A 21844-nucleotide genomic window follows, 5' to 3' on the forward strand; every position below is an offset into this window, starting at 1 on the left:
AGAAGACCCTGACAGAAGTTCTGTCACTTATCCATTTTGTGGAATCTCCATTGGTTTGAGAAATGACTCCTATGAAAACTGAAACCCTCCCAAATGTGTTTTTTTTTGTTAAGAAAATAAATTGGCTTCACCGCTGAAATATTGATCATTTAATGAACACAGAAAGGTCAGATTTTGGCAACAGAAAAGTTTTGTCACCCACATAAAGTAATGTGAAAATCAAACCAATAATTCAGTTCAGATACAAAGATATGTTTCCTAACATTGGTGAATGAAGTTGTGGAGCTATTAGAGCCAGATTTAATATTTTGTGTGACTTCCATGAGCTAGAAGGACGGCATCCATGCGTTTCGACAATGATTCATACAATGTAATGATGAAGTCATCAGGAATAGGGAAGAATGCCGTCTTACAGTCTCCCAGGGGTCATCAAGATTCTTTGGTTTTGTCTGCCAAGCTTCCTCTTTCATCCTACCCCAAACATACTCAATGGTGTTCATGTCTGGTGACTGGGCTGGCCAGTCCTGGAGCACCTTCATCTTCTTTGCCTTGAGGAACTTTAAAGTAGAGATGGATGTATGAGATGGAGCGCCATCCTGATGATTGGGAATGTAAGAGGAAGCTAATACTTCTTGATATTTTAGCCTATTGATATTGCCTTCCACCTTGCAAATATTTTGCACACCTCCATACTGAATGTAACCCCAGACTGTGATCTTTCCACCACCAAACTTAACTGTTTTCTGGTTGTATCTTGGATCCATACGGGCTCCAGTAGATCTCCTGCAGTATTTGCGGCAGCTGTGGTGTAATCCACCTTCTGCCACTCTTTCAGCGTCCATCTGTTTAGCAGGCTGTGGGCCTTTCATTGCCTTTTGTTCAGTGATGGCTTCTGGGCACTGATTCCACAATGGAGGCCATTCCGAGACAGAATCCTACAAACTGTTCTAGGTGACACAGGGACTTGAGGTGACCAGGCCTGTTGGAGCTCTGCTGCAGTGGAATTGCGGCTGGCTGTTGATTTTCTAACCAACAAACGTTCCTCCTGCGCAGTTGTCTTGCGGGGTCTGCCGGACCTGGGCTTGTCAGAAACATCTCCAGTCTGTTCAGATCTTTTTTTAATTCTTTGTACTTGACGCCGAGACACATTAAAGGTGTGGCCACCTCTGCAGTGGATCTGGTCTTCAGCCTCTTGATAATCAAGGCTTTGGTCGCAGGGATGATTTTTGGCTTGTTGTCACAGGTGAAGTTGCAGTTCAAGTGAAGGTCTGGGGTGCTGGAGTTATTTTTATACACAACCACTAATTAACCGATCAATTAGTGAGCACCGGGGAGGCTGTAGACTAGGATTGGGGGCGTTATATGACAAGGCGACAAAACTTTTGTCTTGTCAAAATCTGACCATTCTGTGTTCATTAAATGATCAATATTTCGCCAGTGAAGCCAATTTAATTTTCTTAATAAAAAACACATTTGGGAGGGTTTCAGCTTTCATAGGAGTCATTTCTAAAACCAGTAGATGAATTTAAAGTCAGGTTATAAGCTTTTGATTCCACAACATGGATAAGAGACAAAACTTCTGTCAGGGACTGTATTCCATGGGATTCCGTGTAAAGGGGAAGAGTCTGATACAGAGAGGAGGAATGTGCCAGGTATCTTCACATACTAGAGCCTGATCCGGAAGCCCCCCTTATACTCCCTACTAATCCTATTTATTCCATGGGATTCCGTGTAGTGATTACATTGTCTCATCTTCTCTCCATTCAGGTTACTACAATATAGAATCCTCTCAGTATCTTCTATATAAGAGAATATTCCTGATTGATCCATCAAGGATGGAAAGAGACAGGAACAAGATGGCGGAAAGTCTATTAAATCTCACCCTAGAGATCATCCACCAGCTTACTGGAGAGGTGAGAGATTCTGATGATGTCATCATGACATCATTCTTATCTATAGTAATAACAGATGATATGACTGGAGAGGTGATGGACTCTGGACATGTATGTAGTGAGATTTATTAATGTGTCTCCCCATAACCAGGATTACACAGTAGTGAAGAAGACCTCTAGTGGGCGCTGTCAGGCTCCTGTGTATGATGGATATGGAGGAACCCTGAGCCCAATCCCGGGGCCTCCACCTCACCCCCTGATACAGGAGGAGATCAATGGACAGAAGATCCTAGAACTCACCAACAAGATGCTGGAGCTGCTGACTGGAGAGGTGACACTGCTGGGAATGCTGGGACATTATACAGTAACTGGAGGGGTCGGGGTGATGACTGTATCATTGTGTTGTCAGGTTCCTATAAGGTGTCAGGATGTCGCTGTCTATTTCTCCATGGAAGAGTGGGAGTATTTAGAAGGACACAAGGATCTGTACAAGGAGGTGATGATGGAGGACCAGCAGCCCCTCACATCAGCAGGTAATAGACATGACTATATACACATGGACTTCCATTATTTGTATGTACAGAATGAATTCAGTCCCTGTCTGTGTTTCCTACAGGTAGATCCAGTAAGAGGACAACACCGGAGAGATGTCCCAGTCCTCTTCTTCCACAGGATGATGATCAGGTAGATGGAGATATTCCCTATGATGTGTAGACGGGCTGTGAAGTCCTTGTGGTCAGTCTTGTTGTATCCAGCAGTATTATATGGTTATATACATGGGCGGTGTCATTGAGCCGCCATCTAATATGTTTATCCGGCTTCTCACAGACCTGCAGCTACTGTCAGGACATCTTTCATCTTCATGCGGATTAATGACCTAGAACATTCTCTGTGACTTCCCCATTTGTCCGGTGACTTTTACATTATTTGTTTCCCAGATTTTCCATCAGGGTAAAGATGTGAGCGACATGAATGCTATATCTATGAGAATAAAGGAAGAGCCCTATGTGAGTGGTGATGAGGAGTGTGAGGAGGACATTCCTACAGGGAACCGCCCAGGTGAGGAGTTACCACTATTTAAAGCATAGAAGGGTCACCATCAGAACAGTGCTGGTGCTGTCAGAGGCCCGGTCACCCCTCTAAGGAAAAGGAGGCCGGTAGTTTGTACCAGACATTAATCTTATGTGATGTATCTCTAAGTGCCACCATTCCTTTCCTTAGCGCAGTGACTGGGTGTGCCCGCTTCTTTCACCCATTACCAGCACCTCTACAGTGACCTAGAGCAGTGGTCGCGTCTCCTGTCCCACTTCATTACTAGTCACTATCACTGACCTCCGTCTCAGCACAGTGAATACTAATGAAGTAGGCCGCGCTGCCGTCGTTTGCTGCCTGTGCCACTGACTTCACTTCTTCACACGGTCTGAAGCATCTCAGGCAGCGGCAGCTCAGTGGAGAATATACTTATAAGGTTATGTTATTCAATAATAGTAACATCAATTTTCTTCTTGTCAGATGACTGTACCAGGAGCTCAGAGGGACATCTGATATCTACAGATTATAAAGCAGAGGATCATGGTATCACACAAGATCCATATGAAGAACATGTCATTACCCCAGATATACCCTCAGCCCTACAGGAGAAAGATCTTTCTTCTAATTCATTGCAGTCTGTTAAACAAATTGAAAGCTGCAGTAAAGGTATTATACATCAGAGAACTCACACAGGGGAGAAGCCATATTCATGCCCAGAATGTGGAAAATGTTTTACTCGGAAATCAAGACTGGTTAAACATCAAAGAACGCACACAGGAGAGAAGCCATATTCATGCCTAGAATGTGGGAAACGTTTTAATCAGAAATCAAGTCTCATTGAACATCAAAGAACTCATTCAGGGGAGAAACCATATTCATGCCCAGAATGCTGGAAATGTTTTACGACTAAATCAAATTTAGTTGAACATCAAAGAATTCACACAGGGGAGAAGCCATTTTCATGCCCAGAATGTGGGAAATTTTTTACTCACAAATCAACTCTTGTTCAACATCAAAGACTTCACACAGGAGAGAAGCCATTTTCATGTCCAGAATGTGGGAAACGTGTTACTCAGAAATCAAGTCTCGTTAAACATCAAAGAACTCACACAGGGGAGAAGCCATATTCATGTCCAGAATGTGGCAAATGTTTTACTAATAAATCAAATCTTGTTAAACATCAAAGAATTCACACAGGAGTGAAGCCATTTTCATGCCCAGAATGTGGGAAATATTTTACTCAGAAATCACATCTTGTTGAACATCAAATGAGTCACACACTCCAACTATCACCCTCCTGAATACTGATTTGAAAATATTGCCGAAACTCTTGGTTAACCATATAAATGCTTGACTTCCTCTACTTATCCACATGCTCCAGGTGGGTTTTGTTCCCTGTCATCAGAGAAGCGACAACATCAGAAGCACAGCGTTTGCCTTTCTCTCTCCCGACAGTGGTAGTGAAATACCCCCACTTGTTGTCTGGTTTCATCCCCATTAATTACGTTTCGCGCCAAGGTTGTCCCCCTTATCTTCATTTTCTGTACTGATCTGCTGGTGGCCAGGATATAGCACTCCCCAGATGGTAAGGTCTCTCATTTCATAGACTATGTCCTCCTCACCCTGACCTCCTCTCATACTTACCTACTGTGAGTCATACCAATAAGTATTTGGACACCCATGCAAATGAAGATATCTGCGGTCGTGATGAACGTCATGCCTTGGTCCCAGTGCATGGTAAACTCAACGCCGACTCCTATTGCACTATTTTAGATAACAGTGTGCTTCCTACATTATGGCGGTTCTATGGGTCAGACCAATGTTACTTTCTGGATGACAACACCAGCCAGCTGTCATGTAGCGAGGTCTACCACAGCTTGGTACAATGACAATATGCTTAACAGACTGGACTGGTCGGCCCAAAGCCCAGACTTAAACCCTATCGAGTTGGATCACGAACTGAGGGTCCAGCAGCCATCTCAAATTGGTGAAAGAACTTACCTGTCTTCTCCAAGCTGAATGCCGTCATACAAGGACTTGTGGAAAGCATGCCCCGGACAGTTGAGGCTTTAATTTACGCTCGTGGAGGCTCTACCTACTATTGAATATGAATAAATGTTGTTTTTCTATTCTACCACAAGTGTCCAAATACTTATTGGTAGACAGTGTATAGCTACCTCTCCAGCCATAAGATAAACTGTAAACCAAGGTACTGCCTATTAATACAATTTCAAAAAGTATAAGGAAAGATTGTAGCTCACCGCTTCTGTTGGTATGTAGGTATAATCCACTGGGTGCACGGCCAAATGGCTCCGGACTCCTGGAGCACAATAAGTCCAATCACATGTAAAAGATAAGGCCCGCACTCCTGTATTCCTTAAAATTTCGTCTTTATTCCATATTATTAAAAGTTCATCTTCTTACAAAAAATAAAGTGTGCAAAAACTCCCCAAAGTGACTTAAAAAAATCATCACTAGCTCTGGCTGACGCGTTTCTGGGCGTGCTCGCCCCTTAGTCGTAGCCCTAATGCAATGTGTATACGGTCCTCTTCCTTATTCTGGTATGGGCGCTACATAGATGATGTCCTCATTGTCTGGAGGGGCTGTGTAGCGCCCATACCAGAATTCATAGACTACCTTAATGGAAACAAAATGGGACTGAAATTTACCTTTACACATGAAAAAACATCTATTAGTTTTTTAGATGTTAAATTAATAGGAAGTGAAGAAGATGGTACAGTCCATACCACCCCCTATAGAAAACCATCATCAGGAAATACAGTATTGAGAGGCAATAGCTGCCATCCAATGCACACCTTAAAAAGTATCCCAGTGGGGGAACTAGAAAGAATTAAAAGGGCGTGCAGTAGAGAAGAAGACTCCACTTTTAATAATATGGAATAAAGACGAAATTTTAAGGAATACAGGAGTGCGGACCTTATCTTTTACATGTGACTGCCTATTAATATTCCCCAGGTTCTCCTGATTGTCTTCTGAAGTAACTACAATTTCCAATGGTGATTGGCTTCCCTCTACTATGTGGAAATCCAGATCACTCGCTCCTACAGCTCTCTTTATTCTAACTACCCTAGTCTTTTCCATGAGCTCCGGACTTTCTTAGACAAGTGGAGGCCTTTGCATATTTTCTTACTGGGATGCATTGAGGTGGTTTAGGTGTAGGTGACGCTGCTCTGCTCAGTCGAGTATCAATGCGAACACAATGATGTACAAAATCATCAAACTTTGTGGGATCATCAGCACATGTTAAATCATCTTGAAGTGCATTAGATAGTCCATTCTTAAAAAATGTTAATTATGCAGCAATATTCCATTCACTGTCACTTACCCACCTTCTGAATTCTTTGGCATATTCGGCAACCGAGCGTCTGCCCTGATGTAGAGCCAATAATGTTTCTTCAGCTGTTACTCATCAATTAGGATCATCAAATACCTGGCTCAGAGCTGCAAGGAAGACATTCAAATCATCAAGACGTCCATCATCGGCCTCAATAAGAGGATTAGCCCAGGCTACGGCCTTATGTGTCAAAAGCATGATAATACACAGCACCTTAGATCTGTCAGTGAGGAAGTGAGAGGGGTGCGCCCCAAAATAGAACTTGCATTGACTAATCCACGGTATTTATCACTGTCCCCACCAAACCTGAAGGGTGGAAGAGGCAAGGTGGATGCAGGAGCCGGAACCACAGCCCGGTTTTGAAGTTTCTGTATTTGCTCCGCATGTTGAACCACCATATTTTGTAAATCCTGAGTTGCTCGTCCGAATAGTTGCACATTATGAGATGTTTGGTTTTCAAATGCCAAAAGCTTTGTTTCCAAATTTTGCATTTCAGCAAAGATGTTAGTAAGTAAACAGTTCATATTATTTACACGAAGCTTATTTCCACAGCAGATTCTATAATTCAGGCTCGAGTATCCTGTAACGATTCTGGTAGACATGGCTGGAATCCGGTATCCAGATGGAATAAACCAGGCGCAGTCAGGAATAGTCCGGGGTACAGCTTGCAGTATGGATCGCAAGGTGATAATCTAGAGGAGAGTAGAACAGTCTGGGAAAGTCAGTTCTGAGGAGCTGGAGAATGGAACAAGTCACAATACACGAGCAACTGTCTCATGGGTGTAAATAGGCCCAAACAGGAAACCAGATGCTTTCACACTGGTAAAGATTGGTCCTCCAGTGGTGAGGAGTGGAAATACAGCACAATAGTTCAGCGTGAACAGTGGCCACTGGTGGTAGATTAGCAAAATACATCAGGATTCTAACAGCAGATCATGGATACGGAGCTCCTGGATATCTGGGTTATCCCTAATTGTTATAAATAAGTGTTCAATCACCAGTGGGTATAGCATTGGGGATAGGGGACAGCCTTACCGGGTACAATCATAGATTGTAAGCTCTTGCGAGCAGGGCCCTCAGTCCCATTGTGTGAAATGACTTTCTTTGTAATGTATCTTTCTGACTGTATTTGAACCCTACAAATTATCCAGCGCTGCGGAATATGTTGGCGCTATATAAATAAAATATTATTATTATTATGAATAAGGAGATGGAAAGAGAGCATACTATTAACTCGTATTTGTGACTGTGTCTGAGTTGTAGACAGAGTGCATACAGGTGACCATAGTGGGGCTAAGACCTATCTGTATAAGGGTGTCCTCCAGAAATCTCCAATCAACTCTATCACAAGCCTTCTCCGCTTCCAGAGAAAGAAGCATCATAGGAGTCCGAGAGTGCTGAGCATGTATTATCTTCGGCCTCCATATGAGGGACAAATCCCACCTGACTACCTTTATGTGTTGACTCAGTTGGCTATCAATTTGGCATAGAGCTTCGTATCAGTGTTGATTAGGGAAATCGGCCGGTACCTAGGGCAGAGCAGGTGATCCTTTCCCTCCTTGGTGAATAACCGTGATGTGTGCATGTAGCAAGGATGGGGGAAAGGGAGTGTCAGGTGAGATAGGGCTGTAGGATTTCAGCAAGAGGGTCAAGAGTTAAGATGGCAAAGTTTTATAGAACCAGCAGCATTTGGAGGATCCGAGAGCTGCAGTGTCCATGTTGCCGCTGGTCCCACCAGAGAAGCACCCACAGGCCAGGTGGAGCTGGATACAGTTCCAGGATTAGGTGCTGGTGGCATTACTGTGGTTTGGGCCACCTGGAGCAGTACAGCGGTGATTATGAAGATAATATTGTTTCTTTTAGTCATAACAGCGGCACAATATGGGGTATTTTCTGCCCCTATGTGCTGGTAGGAAAGGCGGAATGCTTTAGTAGCCAATTAAATATATCACTTTCCCTATAAGAGGGCACAAGTACCTCGCCCCTGCGTGTTTATACAAAAGTAACGCATAGTACATAACAACAACAATTAACAGACAAAATAGTTTACAGACAAATTGACTCCCCTGGGCGGGTAGTCTTGTGCCGCTGTTAGGACTAACGGAAACAAGATTATCTTCATAATCATTTGTGCCCTGTCATCTGTACCAGCGGCACAATATGGGGAGATGACGAGTAATCCCCCTAGGGCGGGACCTCACTACAAACTGAGCTCAATATTGTGTGACCAAAAGCTGTAGCTTATGAGATACGACTATTCAGACGATAATGGGATATGAAAGTAGACTCGGAGGACCATGATGCGGCAGCACAAATCTGGTCCAGAGATAGAGTTTTGCTTTCTGTGCAGGAGATGGAAACCGCCCTAGTCAAATAGGCCCGTAAAAGGGCCGGAGGAGATAATCCTTGGGCCGAATAGGAGGCCTCAATCGCCTCTCTGACCCAGCGTGATATTGACGCCTTAGAGGCTTTAAGCCCCTTGTGTTTTCCCACATAATTAATGAGGATGTTCTCTGACTTCCTAAAAGGGCAGGTGAGCCGCAGATAAATCTGTAGGAATCTCACCAAATCCAGTGTGTGAAATTTCTCCTCCTCAGGTGAGGATGGAGAAGGAAAAAATGCCGGAATGGAAATCAGCTGATTGATGTTCGTAGTAGATGGGACTTTGGGTCTAAAGCCTGGGAGAAATCTGAGCTGAACACGGTCAGGAAAGAAGGAGATATATGGCTCCTCAGAAGACAGTGCTTGCAGCTCACCGACTCTTTTGGCTGATGTTATTGCCAAAATAAAAACTGTCTTATAAGTCAGGAACTTACACTCGACCTCTTCTAGAGGCTCAAATGGGTCTGTGAACACTGCGGGGAGGACCATACTGAGGTCCCATTGGTGGACAGTGGTAGTAACTACCGGTCTCAGCCTAGTTGCTCCTTTAATAAAGGTGCTCACTAAAGGATCTTGAGACAAGCACGTCCCCAGATAGGCGGACAGAGCGGCTACATGAACCTTCAATGTGGCCGCAGCCAGGCCTCTGTCTAGGCCGCCTTGAAGAAAATCCAGGATCGCCCTTATAGGTGGATCGGCGGAGTCCACTTTGTGTTCAAGACACCAGGCGTTAAAGATGTTAATAATAATAATACATTTTATTTATATAGCGCCAACATATTCCGCAGCACTGTACAATTTATAGGGTTCAGATACAGACAGACATACATAACAAAGAACGTCATTTCACACAATGGGACTGAGGGCCCTGCTCAAAAGAGCTTACAATCTATGAGGTAGAGAGGATGACACAAGAGGTAGCAGGGGCGGCATTGCTTATACAGTGTTCAGACAATTTTGTGCATTAGGAATTGTGATAGGCCTGTCTGAAAAGATGCGTCTTTAGTTTGCGTTTGAAACTGTAGAAGTTGGGAGTTAATCTTATTGTCCGGGGTAGAGCATTCCAGAGAAGTGGTGCAGCTCGGGAGAAGTCTTGTATACGAGCGTGGGAGGTTCTGATAATAGAGGATGTAAGTGTTAGGTCATTGAGTGAGCGGAGAGCACGGGTTGGGCGGTAGACAGAGATGAGGGAAGAAATGTAGGGAGGTGCGGCATTATGGAGAGCCTTGTGGATGAGAGTGATAACTTTATATTTTAGTCTATATTGAATAGACAGCCAATGTAGTGACTGTTACCAATTCTTCAGTAATTATTGTTAGTAGACACCGCTCTGGCACTTGCAAGGGTCTTCAAGAAGGCTTGAGACAGTCCTCTCTTTTTCAGTAGGGGCTGGTCAACTAGGCTGTCAGGTTGAGTCTCCTCAGATCCTGGCATCTCAGCTCTCCTTGGGTTACCAGGTCCAGGAGGGGGATGAAGCCTCCAGTATATGCCTTGACTCATCTGTATGAGCCAAGCCCTTTTTGGCCAGAACGGGATTACGGCAATTCCCGAGGCTTGGTCCTGTCTTATTTTTATCAATACCTTCAGTATGATTGATATTGGAGGGAAGATGTAGAACAGCCTGAACCTCCAAGGGATGGACAGAGCGTCCACTGCCAAGGGATTGTCCTCCTGGTACAGAGAGCAGAAGGTCCCCACCTTGGCGTTGAGTCGGGTTGCCATAAGATCGACCTCCGGGAGATCCCATCTCTGGACGATCTGTTGAAATACGTCTGGACTGAGAGACCATTCTCCTGATATGGTGATACCCCGACTCAACTGATCCGCTACTATGTTCAGAGAGCCCTTGACGTGAACAGCGGATAAGTGGGTCAGATTCCTCTCAGCCCAGGAAAAGATGAGATTTGCCTCTCTCAGTAGGGCTTGGAGATCTGGTGCCACCTTGCTTGTTTATGTAAACCACCACGGTCATGTTATCCAACCAGACCTTGACTGCCTTGCCTCTCAGATCTGGTGCAAAGTGAAGAAGCGCCAGATAGACAGCTGAGCTCCTTGAGATTGGATGTTCTCAACTCTGGTCTTCTCCAATGTCCTTGCACAGTTTTGTCTTCCAGATGGGCTCCCCATCCCAAATGGGATGCATCTGTTGTCAACAGGGTCCACATTGTCGGGACCGTGGACCTTCTGTCTTTTAGGTGAATCCAGCATCTGAGGGCAAGACATGTAGAAGGAGAAAGGCAGAACTTCTTGCGCAGTCCCCATGGAGAGCCATCCCAGGTTCTCAACACTTCCATCTGGAGGGGACACAAATGCCATAAAGCCCAAGGGATTGCCCTGGCCGAAGATGACATCAGGCCGAGGACTCTCATGGCGGTGCGGATGGTAACTCGCCGGGTCTGGAACAGGAACCGAGCGGCGGCCTCGATTCTCAACTTCCTTGGGCTGGAGAGGAAGATCTGCATCGCTTCTGAATCCACAATGAATCCCAGGAATTTCTTCCGGGTGGATGGTACAATTTCGGATTTCTCACAGTTGATCAGCCAACCTAGTTCTTGTAGGAAGGTAATGGCTCTTTTGAGATGAAGTTGGAGAATTGAAGTAGACTGAGCTTTTATCAGCCAGTCGGTCCTGAAGTCTGAGGGCGGCGGCGACCGGAGCGACCACCTTGGTGAATACAAACAGGGCTGAGGAAATGCCGAAAGGCAGAGCCGTGACTGGTAATGCTCCCTGTGGCCGGTCATATAAATGGTGATTCTGAGATATTTCCTGTGAGGACGAATCCAAAATGACCCGCAGTCTGGGGGGGGGGGGGGGGACACCTTTTGAAATGTACTCGGCAACCGAGGCTTCCAAGATGGTTTGTTGAGTGGTGGGAAGAAGCCGGTGATGACAAACCGGTCAGGAGGTAATCGATCGAATTCTATGGAATAGCCTTGATTCGTTATCTTTAAGACCCACAGGTCTTCTATGTGGGTACTCCATGCCCTTAAAAATTACAGAAGACGTCCTCCAACAGGACCTGAAGCCACAGGGAGCCGCACCACGCCCAGAACCTCTGGGGCGGTATCTTGAACGCCGATGTAGTTGTTGGCGTCTGTACCCAGACGATGATCCTCTACCCCTAGGGGGAGGTCTTCTGCCCCTAGTTGCATGTGGTAGAGATTTTCCCTTGCCCTCAGAGAAACCTTCCATAAGGACATCCAGCCCTCGGCCAAATTCCCTCCCAGGTTCGAAGGGAAGGGAGCAGAGTGCAGCCTTAAAGGCGAGGTTAGCCCGCCAAGGCTAACCCAGACGATGATCCTCTACCCCTAGGGGGAGGTCTTCTGCCCCTAGTTGCATGTGGTAGAGATTTTCCCTTGCCCTCAGAGAAACCTTCCATAAGGACATCCAGCCCTCGGCCAAATTCCCTCCCAGGTACGAAGGGAAGGGAGCAGAGTGCAGCCTTAAAGGCGAGGTTAGCCCGCCAAGGCTTTATCCAAAGAGGCCTCCTGGCAGCCGTAGCAAGAGCCATAGATTTAGACAAGAGTCTCAACTGTTGTCTAGAACACTCAGCCATATAATCCACCGCCCTGTGGAGGTTACCCATAGATGCCAAAATGTCATCCCGATTGACTCCAGAGTCAATCTCGCGCTCCAACAGGGAAAGGCGGGTACGGAGGAAATCCGCAACAGCAGTAGAGGCTATGGCTACGGATGCTTGGGCTGAGGTGGCGGAATATACCTTCCTCAGGTTTGAGTCCACTCTGCGGTCCAAGGGGTCCTGCAGATAAGATCCATCCTCGAGGGGAACAATCGTTCTGCGCGACAACTTGGCCACGGTGAGATCCACCTTCGGGGGAGGGCCCCAAGCATCCCATTAAGAGGGGTCCTTAGGAAACGGTGACCTAAAAACTCTTGTGGAGGAATGTCCCTTCTCTGGCTGCTTCCACTGCTGGTGCATGATGCTGGCCAATGATGCGTCCACATGGAAGGTGATAAGACCCCTAAAGGCAGACGTGGAGGCTTCCCCATCAACATCCTGGTCAACTGTAGACCGGATGGACTTCAGCAGCCTGGTAGTCTGTTCAGAATGGAACACAGGTCTGCTGGATTGTATAGATTCATCCTCAGAGGATTCCTCATCAGCCACTTGAAGTTCTATGGACGTCTCTCTGGGCATGGTTTCTTCGCGAGCTGAAACAAGGTGGAACGAATGTCCTTTAAGGACTCGTCCTGAAAACATAAAAGAGAGTTCATAGCAGGTTTCCTTTTAGAGATGGTCTTATAACCTTTAACATGTTTGTCTAGAATTTTGTTTCTAAGCTCCTGAGATAACTCTTTCCTTGGCTTCCTATGGTCCAAGTTAAGTGAAGTCCACACCATGTCACCAAACAGTACAGGGAGTATCTGTACCCTATATACAGATCACCAAACAGCACAGGGAGTATCTGTAACCCTATATACAGGTTACCAAACAGTACAGGGAGTATCTGTACCCTATATACAGATCACCAAACGGCACAGGAAATATCTGTACCCTATATACAGGCCAACAAACAGCACAGGGAGTATCTGTACCCTATATACAGGCCACCAAACAGCACAGGGAGTATCTGTACCCTATATACAGGTCTCCAAACAGCACAATGAGTATCTGTACCCTATATACAGGACACCAAACAGCACAGGGAGTATCTGTACCCTATATACAGGTTACCAAACAGCACAGGGAGTATCTGTACCCTATATACAGGTTACCAAAAAGTACAGGGAATATCTGTACCCTATATACAGGACACCAAACAGCACAGGGAGTATCTGTAACCCTATATACAGGTCACCAAACGGCACAGGGAGTATCTGTACCCTATATACAGGTCACCAAACGGCACAGGGAGTATCTGTACCCTATATACAGGCCAACAAACGGCACAGGGAGTATCTGTACCCTATATACAGGCCAACAAACGGCACAGGGAGTATCTGTACCCTATATACAGGCCACCAAACGGCACAGGGAGTATCTGTACCCTATATACAGGTCTCCAAACAGCACAATGAGTATCTGTACCCTATATACAGGACACCAAACAGCACAGGGAGTATCTGTACCCTATATACAGGTTACCAAACAGCACAGGGAGTATCTGTACCCTATATACAGGTCACCAAACAGCACAGGGAGTATCTGTAACCCTATATACAGGCCAACAAACAGCACAGGGAGTATCTGTACCCTATATACAGGCCACCAAACAGCACTGGGAGTATCTGTACCCTATATACAGGTCACCAAACAGTACAGGGAGTATCTGTACCCTATATACAGGCCAACAAACAGCACAGGGAGTATCTGTACCCTATATACAGGCCACCAAACAGCACTGGGAGTATCTGTACCCTATATACAGGTCACCAAACAGCACAGGGAGTATCTGTAACCTATATACAGGCCACCAAACAGCACAGGGAGTATCTGTAACCTATATACAGGTCACCAAACAGCACAGGGAGTATCTGTAACCTATATACAGGCCACCAAACAGCACAGGGAGTATCTGTAACCTATATACAGGTCACCAAACAGCACAGGGAGTATCTGTAACCTATATACAGGCCACCAAACAGCACAGGGAGTATCTGTACCCTATATACAGGCCACCAAACAGCACTGGGAGTATCTGTACCCTATATACAGGCCACCAAACAGCACAGGGAGTATCTGTAACCTATATACAGATCACCAAACAGCACAGGGAGTATCTGTAACCCTATATACAGGTTACCAAACAGTACAGGGAATATCTGTACCCTATATACAGGTTACCAAACAGTACAGGGAATATCTGTACCCTATATACAGGTTACCAAACAGTACAGGGAATATCTGTACCCTATATACAGGACACCAAACAGCACAGGGAGTATCTGTAACCTATATACAGATCACCAAACAGCACAGGGAGTATCTGTAACCCTATATACAGGACACCAAACAGCACAGGGAGTATCTGTACCCTATATACAGGTCACCAAACGGCACAGGGAGTATCTGTACCCTATATACAGGCCACCAAACAGCACAGGGAGTATCTGTACCCTATATACAGGCCAACAAACAGCACTGGGAGTATCTGTACCCTATATACAGGCCAACAAACAGCACAGGGAGTATCTGTACCCTATATACAGGCCACCAAACAGCACTGGGAGTATCTGTACCCTATATACAGGTCACCAAACAGTACAGGGAGTATCTGTACCCTATATACAGGTTACCAAACAGCACAGGGAGTATCTGTAACCCTATATACAGGCCACCAAACAGCACAGGGAGTATCTGTAACCCTATATACAGGCCACCAAACAGCACAGGGAGTATCTGTAACCCTATATACAGGTCACCAAACAGCACAGTGAGTATCTGTACCCTATATACAGGCCACCAAACAGCACAGGGAGTATCTGTACCCTATATACAGGCCACCAAACAGCACAGGGAGTATCTGTAACCCTATATACAGGTCACCAAACAGCACAGGGAGTATCTGTACCCTATATACAGGTCACCAAACAGCACAGGGAGTATCCGTACCCTATATACAGGTTACCAAAAAGTACAGGGAGTATCTGTAACCCTATATACAGGTTACCAAACAGCATCCAGCTCGACGTGAGTTACAAGTTTATACACTTGAAAAAGGGCGGTTAGCCCGAAACGCGTTGTGTTTACATTTTCAAAATAAAGTGAATTTTTAAAAGACGATGGATTGAGCGCGGTGATCCTCTATTTGTCCGGTCCATTTTCGCCACCAAACAGCACAGGGAGTATCTGTAACCCTATATACAGGTCACCAAACAGCACAGTGAGTATCTGTACCCTATATACAGGCCACCAAACAGCACAGGGAGTATCTGTACCCTATATACAGATCACCAAACAGCACAGGGAGTATCTGTAACCCTATATACAGGCCACCAAACAGCACAGGGAGTATCTGTAACCCTATATACAGGCCACCAAACAGCACAGGGAGTATCTGTAACCCTATATACAGGTCACCAAACAGCACAGGGAGTATCTGTAACCCTATATACAGGTCACCAAACAGCACAGGGAGTATCTGTAACCCTATATACAGGCCACCAAACAGCACAGGGAGTATCTGTACCCTATATACAGGACACCAAACAGCACAGGGAGTATCTGTAACCCTATATACAGGACACCAAACAGCACAGGGAGTATCTGTAACCCTATATACAGGTCACCAAACAGCACAGGGAGTATCTGTACCCTATATACAGGCCACCAAACGGCACAGGGAGTATCTGTACCCTATATACAGGTCACCAAACAGCACAGGGAGTATCTGTACCCTATATACAGGTCACCAAACAGCACAGGGAGTATCTGTACCCTATATACAGATCACCAAACAGCACAGGGAGTATCTGTACCCTATATACAGGCCACCAAACAGCACAGGGAGTATCTGTACCCTATATACAGGCCACCAAAAAGTACAGGGAGTATCTGTAACCCTATATACAGGTTACCAAACAGTACAGGGAGTATCTGTACCCTATATACAGGCCACCAAACAGCATCCAGCTCGACGTGAGTTACAAGTTTATACACTTGAAAAAGGGCGGTTAGCCCGAAACGCGTTGTGTTTACATTTTCAAAATAAAGTGAATTTTTAAAAGACGATGGATTGAGCGCGGTGATCCTCTATTTGTCCGGTCCATTTTCGCCACCAAACAGCACAGTGAGTATCTGTACCCTATATACAGGCCACCAAACAGCACAGGGAGTATCTGTAACCCTATATACAGGCCACCAAACAGCACAGGGAGTATCTGTACCCTATATACAGGACACCAAACAGCACAGGGAGTATCTGTACCCTATATACAGGCCACCAAACAGCACAGGGAGTATCTGTAACCCTATATACAGGTCACCAAACAGCACAGGGAGTATCTGTAACCCTATATACAGGTCACCAAACAGCACAGGGAGTATCTGTAACCCTATATACAGGCCACCAAACAGCACAGGGAGTATCTGTACCCTATATACAGGCCACCAAACAGCACAGGGAGTATCTGTAACCCTATATACAGGCCACCAAACAGCACAGGGAGTATCTGTACCCTATATACAGGCCACCAAACAGCACAGGGAGTATCTGTAACCCTATATACAGGCCACCAAACAGCACAGGGAGTATCTGTACCCTATATACAGGACACCAAACAGCACAGGGAGTATCTGTAACCCTATATACAGGACACCAAACAGCACAGGGAGTATCTGTAACCCTATATACAGGACACCAAACAGCACAGGGAGTATCTGTAACCCTATATACAGGTCACCAAACGGCACAGGGAGTATCTGTACCCTATATACAGGCCACCAAACGGCACAGGGAGTATCTGTACCCTATATACAGGTCACCAAACAGCACAGGGAGTATCTGTACCCTATATACAGGTCACCAAACAGCACAGGGAGTATCTGTACCCTATATACAGGTCACCAAACAGCACAGGGAGTATCTGTACCCTATATACAGGTCACCAAACAGCACAGGGAGTATCTGTACCCTATATACAGGCCACCAAACAGCACAGGGAGTATCTGTACCCTATATACAGGCCACCAAAAAGTACAGGGAGTATCTGTAACCCTATATACAGGTTACCAAACAGTACAGGGAGTATCTGTACCCTATATACAGGCCACCAAACAGCATCCAGCTCGACGTGAGTTACAAGTTTATACACTTGAAAAAGGGCGGTTAGCCCGAAACGCGTTGTGTTTACATTTTCAAAATAAAGTGAATTTTTAAAAGACGATGGATTGAGCGCGGTGATCCTCTATTTGTCCGGTCCATTTTCGCCACCAAACAGCACAGGGAGTATCTGTAACCCTATATACAGGTCACCAAACAGCACAGGGAGTATCTGTACCCTATATACAGGTCACCAAACAGCACAGGGAGTATCTGTAACCCTATATACAGGCCACCAAACAGCACAGGGAGTATCTGTAACCCTATATACAGGTCACCAAACAGCACAGGGAGTATCTGTAACCCTATATACAGGCCACCAAACAGCACAGGGAGTATCTGTAACCCTATATACAGGTCACCAAACAGCACAGGGAGTATCTGTACCCTATATACAGGACACCAAACAGCACAGGGAGTATCTGTAACCCTATATACAGGACACCAAACAGCACAGGGAGTATCTGTACCCTATATACAGGACACCAAACAGCACAGGGAGTATCTGTACCCTATATACAGGACACCAAACAGCACAGGGAGTATCTGTAACCCTATATACAGGCCACCAAACAGCACAGGGAGTATCTGTACCCTATATACAGGACACCAAACAGCACAGGGAGTATCTGTACCCTATATACAGGACACCAAACAGCACAGGGAGTATCTGTAACCCTATATACAGGTCACCAAACAGCACAGGGAGTATCTGTACCCTATATACAGGTCACCAAACAGTACAGTGAGTATCTGTACCCTATATACAGGTTACCAAACAGCACAGGGAGTATCTGTAACCCTATATACAGGTCACCAAACAGTACAGTGAGTATCTGTACCCTATATACAGGTTACCAAACAGCACAGTGAGTATCTGTACCCTATATACAGGCCACCAAACAGCACAGGGAGTATCTGTAACCCTATATACAGGTCACCAAACAGCACAGGGAGTATCTGTACCCTATATACAGGCCACCAAACAGCACAGTGAGTATCTGTACCCTATATACAGGCCACCAAACAGCACAGGGAGTATCTGTACCCTATATACAGGTCACCAAACAGCACAGGGAGTATCTGTACCCTATATACAGGTCACCAAACAGCACAGGGAGTATCTGTACCCTATATACAGGTCACCAAACAGCACAGGGAGTATCTGTAACCCTATATACAGGTCACCAAACAGTACAGTGAGTATCTGTACCCTATATACAGGTTACCAAACAGCACAGTGAGTATCTGTACCCTATATACAGGCCACCAAACAGCACAGGGAGTATCTGTACCCTATATACAGGCCACCAAACAGCACAGGGAGTATCTGTACCCTATATACAGGCCACCAAACAGCACAGGGAGTATCTGTAACCCTATATACAGGCCACCAAACAGCACAGGGAGTATCTGTACCCTATATACAGGCCACCAAACAGCACAGGGAGTATCTGTACCCTATATACAGGCCCACTGACTGATTACAAGATTGGAGACACCTGTGATGCTATTAGTGGACACCCCGAGATGTAACAGGTCCCTTTGGTCACATTATCTTCAGTAGTACCATCGTTTCTGTCCAGGCTGTTTCATGAATTTTGTTTTTTTTAAACTTCTTTTGAAGTGAAAAGCAAAGTCTGACTTTCATTTGTTCTTTTTCATAGAATTTTTACTTTTGTCAGATTCCAGCTGTTTCTGTGACCATTGTGGGGTTTTATTTAATTAAATGAGGGGTATCAACAATTCTGTCAACATGTGTATGTGACGGTGATCAAGCGGGCTCAGAAGCAGAGCTGTGCGGTCACTGCGGGAGCCCGGATGTATCTGACAGCCAGGCTCCCGCTAAACTGTTTAACCCTAGAGGCCAATAGCGACCACAGCATCTTAAGTGTTTATTAGTGACACTGAACGCTGCGGGCGCCATCGGGAGTGGGTGGTAGTTGTAACTGACAGCTAACACCCTGCTCCTTAACCCTTGAGATCAGGGAGTCACATCTGTCATGTGTTTTGTCAGAAGAGGAATTGAAATTACTATCAAGAGGATTGGGATTCGTACCCAATGAAGATTTCGATTTCTTTAATACAATCTTGGATATCAATAAATTTGTCAGACTCGTGACTGTGAAAAAACATTTCTTTACCTCTGATAAGGAAAATCCCAGTAGATTGGAATATAGTGATAGGGATAGTGGTGTTGTTGACCAAGAAAATATATTTATTGATTTGGGGTTTAAGGAACAAACTGCCTTATTGAGTCTGTTACAACTACAAGAAACTAATATTCCATATAATGATCAGTCTATACAGTGGGTTGGAGCTGATGGCTCCAATCCTTCTTTTTATCCCTTAGGGTCCCGGGCTCCCACCTATGCGCTGTTTCAACAGGCTATGGAACGGGACCTCGGGACCCTAAGGGATTCTATATTACAACAACAAAAAAAGAAGAAGAATATGTCTAAGAAAGAATATGAAGCTATGATAAAACTTAGTAAGAACGAAGACATAGTTATTAAGAAATCTGATAAAGATGGAAAGGTAGTGTTAATGAATAAATCTGACTATAGAGATGCATGTTTAGATATATTAAAGGATGAGACAACTTACAAACAACTTAAAACTAATCCAACAGAGGTTTTTTCAGGGGCTTTGACAAAATTGATTACTAGAGGGGTTAAATTAGGTATATTTTCAGAGAATCAATCCAAACATTTAATTCCACAATTCCCAGTCTTGCCAATATTCCACGGACTCCCGAAAACTCACAAAAATCTGAAATTTCCCCCCCTTTGTCCCATTGTGGCAGGGATGGGATCTATAAATGAAAATATTTGTTCATGGGTTGACAGGCTTTTACAGCCTTTAGTCAACCGTATACCTGGGTATGTTTGGGATACAAAGATGTTGTTAAATGTTTTCAAAGATATGATGTGGGATGAAAAATATACATGGGTCACGTGTGACATACAGTCCCTTTATTCTAACATACCACATTCGTTGGCTCTTAGGGCATTGTCATTTCATCTGGAGAGATATAGCAAGTACTCTGATTGTTTATGCGAATACATAATAGAGGTAACGGAATTTTTGTTAACCCATAATTTTTTTCTTTTTGATAACCAGTTTTTTCTACAAATTAAAGGGGCCCCTATGGGGGCTCCCTTCTCACCTTCGCTCGCGAATCTTACGCTAGCATGGTGGGAGGAATTATTCATATTTACATCTGTTAATCCTTTTTTTGATGGGTTAGTCTGGTACGGACGCTACATAGATGATGTGCTCATCATATGGAGTGGGTCAGTAGCGTCCGTACCAGACCTTATTGAATTTTTCAATTCTAACCCTATGGGTTTGAGTTTTACCTTTTCATGTGACTCGGACAAGGTCTCGTTTTTGGACATATGTCTTATGGGAAATAAAGATACAGGTAAGATAGATACTAGCTTGTATAGAAAAAGTACTATGGGGAACACATTGTTGAGAGCAGATAGTCAACACCCGAATCATACAATAAAATCTATCCCTGTAGGTGAGATAATTCGTACTAAAAGAGCTTGTTCTTCTGATATTATATATAAGGAACAATTGGGTATCACATTGGATAGATTACGCTGTAGAAAATATCCGGAATGGAGTTTAGAAAGGGCAGTTAAGATAGTAGATGAAAAGACACGTGACTCATTTTTGGTTGAAAAAACCGCAGGAAAGAGCAAAAGGGATGGCAGATTGACATTTTCGATTCCCTTTAGTAATCAGTTCTCAGCGATTAAAAAAATCTTTTATAAAAATCTCCCGATCTTGCAGCAAGATCCGATAACCAACAAAATTATAGAGGAAGGAATACAAGTGGTAGCTAGAAGAGGGAATTCTTTGGGCAGTAGATTGTCACCAAGTTTATTTACTCAGAACAAAGCAGTTTCCAATACGTGGTTAACTATAAAAGGATTTTTTCCATGTGGAATGAGTCGTTGTAATATGTGTAAATTCGTAAAGAAAACTGACAGATTTGTGAATAGGGATCAACAGAAAATATATTATATCAAAAAACATCTTAATTGTAATAGTCAATATGTTGTATATGTGGTAGAGTGTACGGTTTGTAAAATCTTATATGTCGGATGCACTATTCGGAGTGTAAAGATCCGTATCTCTGAGCATATAACAGACAGTACAAAAAATGAAGAGAATATCTCCAGTTTATCAAAACATTTTCAAGTAGTGCATGGAGGCAATACTAGTACATTAAAATTTTATGCCATCGAACAGATCCCAAAATTGATTAGAGGTGGTGATAGGAGGAAAAAACTGTTGATTAGAGAAGCATTTTGGATAATGACCTTAGGTACAAGATTCCCTTCAGGTCTTAATATTCGTTCAGATCTATCATATATTTATTGAAT

The 21844-nt window shown here is 44.5% G+C and overlaps 2 protein-coding genes across 2 annotated transcripts in view; both read left to right on the forward strand.

The window, feature by feature from the left end:
- The window catches only part of LOC142194383 (uncharacterized), a 386321-nt gene extending 381973 nt beyond the window's left edge, over nt 1-4348 (forward strand). The window contains 1 exon segment of the mRNA XM_075263533.1: nt 3600-4348. Coding sequence (XP_075119634.1) covers nt 3600-4225 — 626 coding nt within the window. The 3' untranslated portion in view covers nt 4226-4348.
- On the forward strand, nt 1836-2606 carry LOC142200816 (gastrula zinc finger protein XlCGF66.1-like). The gene is made up of 4 exons (XM_075271450.1): nt 1836-1913; nt 2044-2223; nt 2302-2425; nt 2509-2606. The coding sequence occupies exons 1-4, from the start codon at nt 1836-1838 to the stop codon at nt 2604-2606; spliced, it is 480 nt and encodes a 159-aa protein (XP_075127551.1).
- Nucleotides 4349-21844: the final 17496 nt, after the last annotated feature.

This window comes from Leptodactylus fuscus, chromosome 1 (assembly GCF_031893055.1).
Source record: "Leptodactylus fuscus isolate aLepFus1 chromosome 1, aLepFus1.hap2, whole genome shotgun sequence".
NCBI lineage: Eukaryota > Metazoa > Chordata > Amphibia > Anura > Leptodactylidae > Leptodactylus > Leptodactylus fuscus.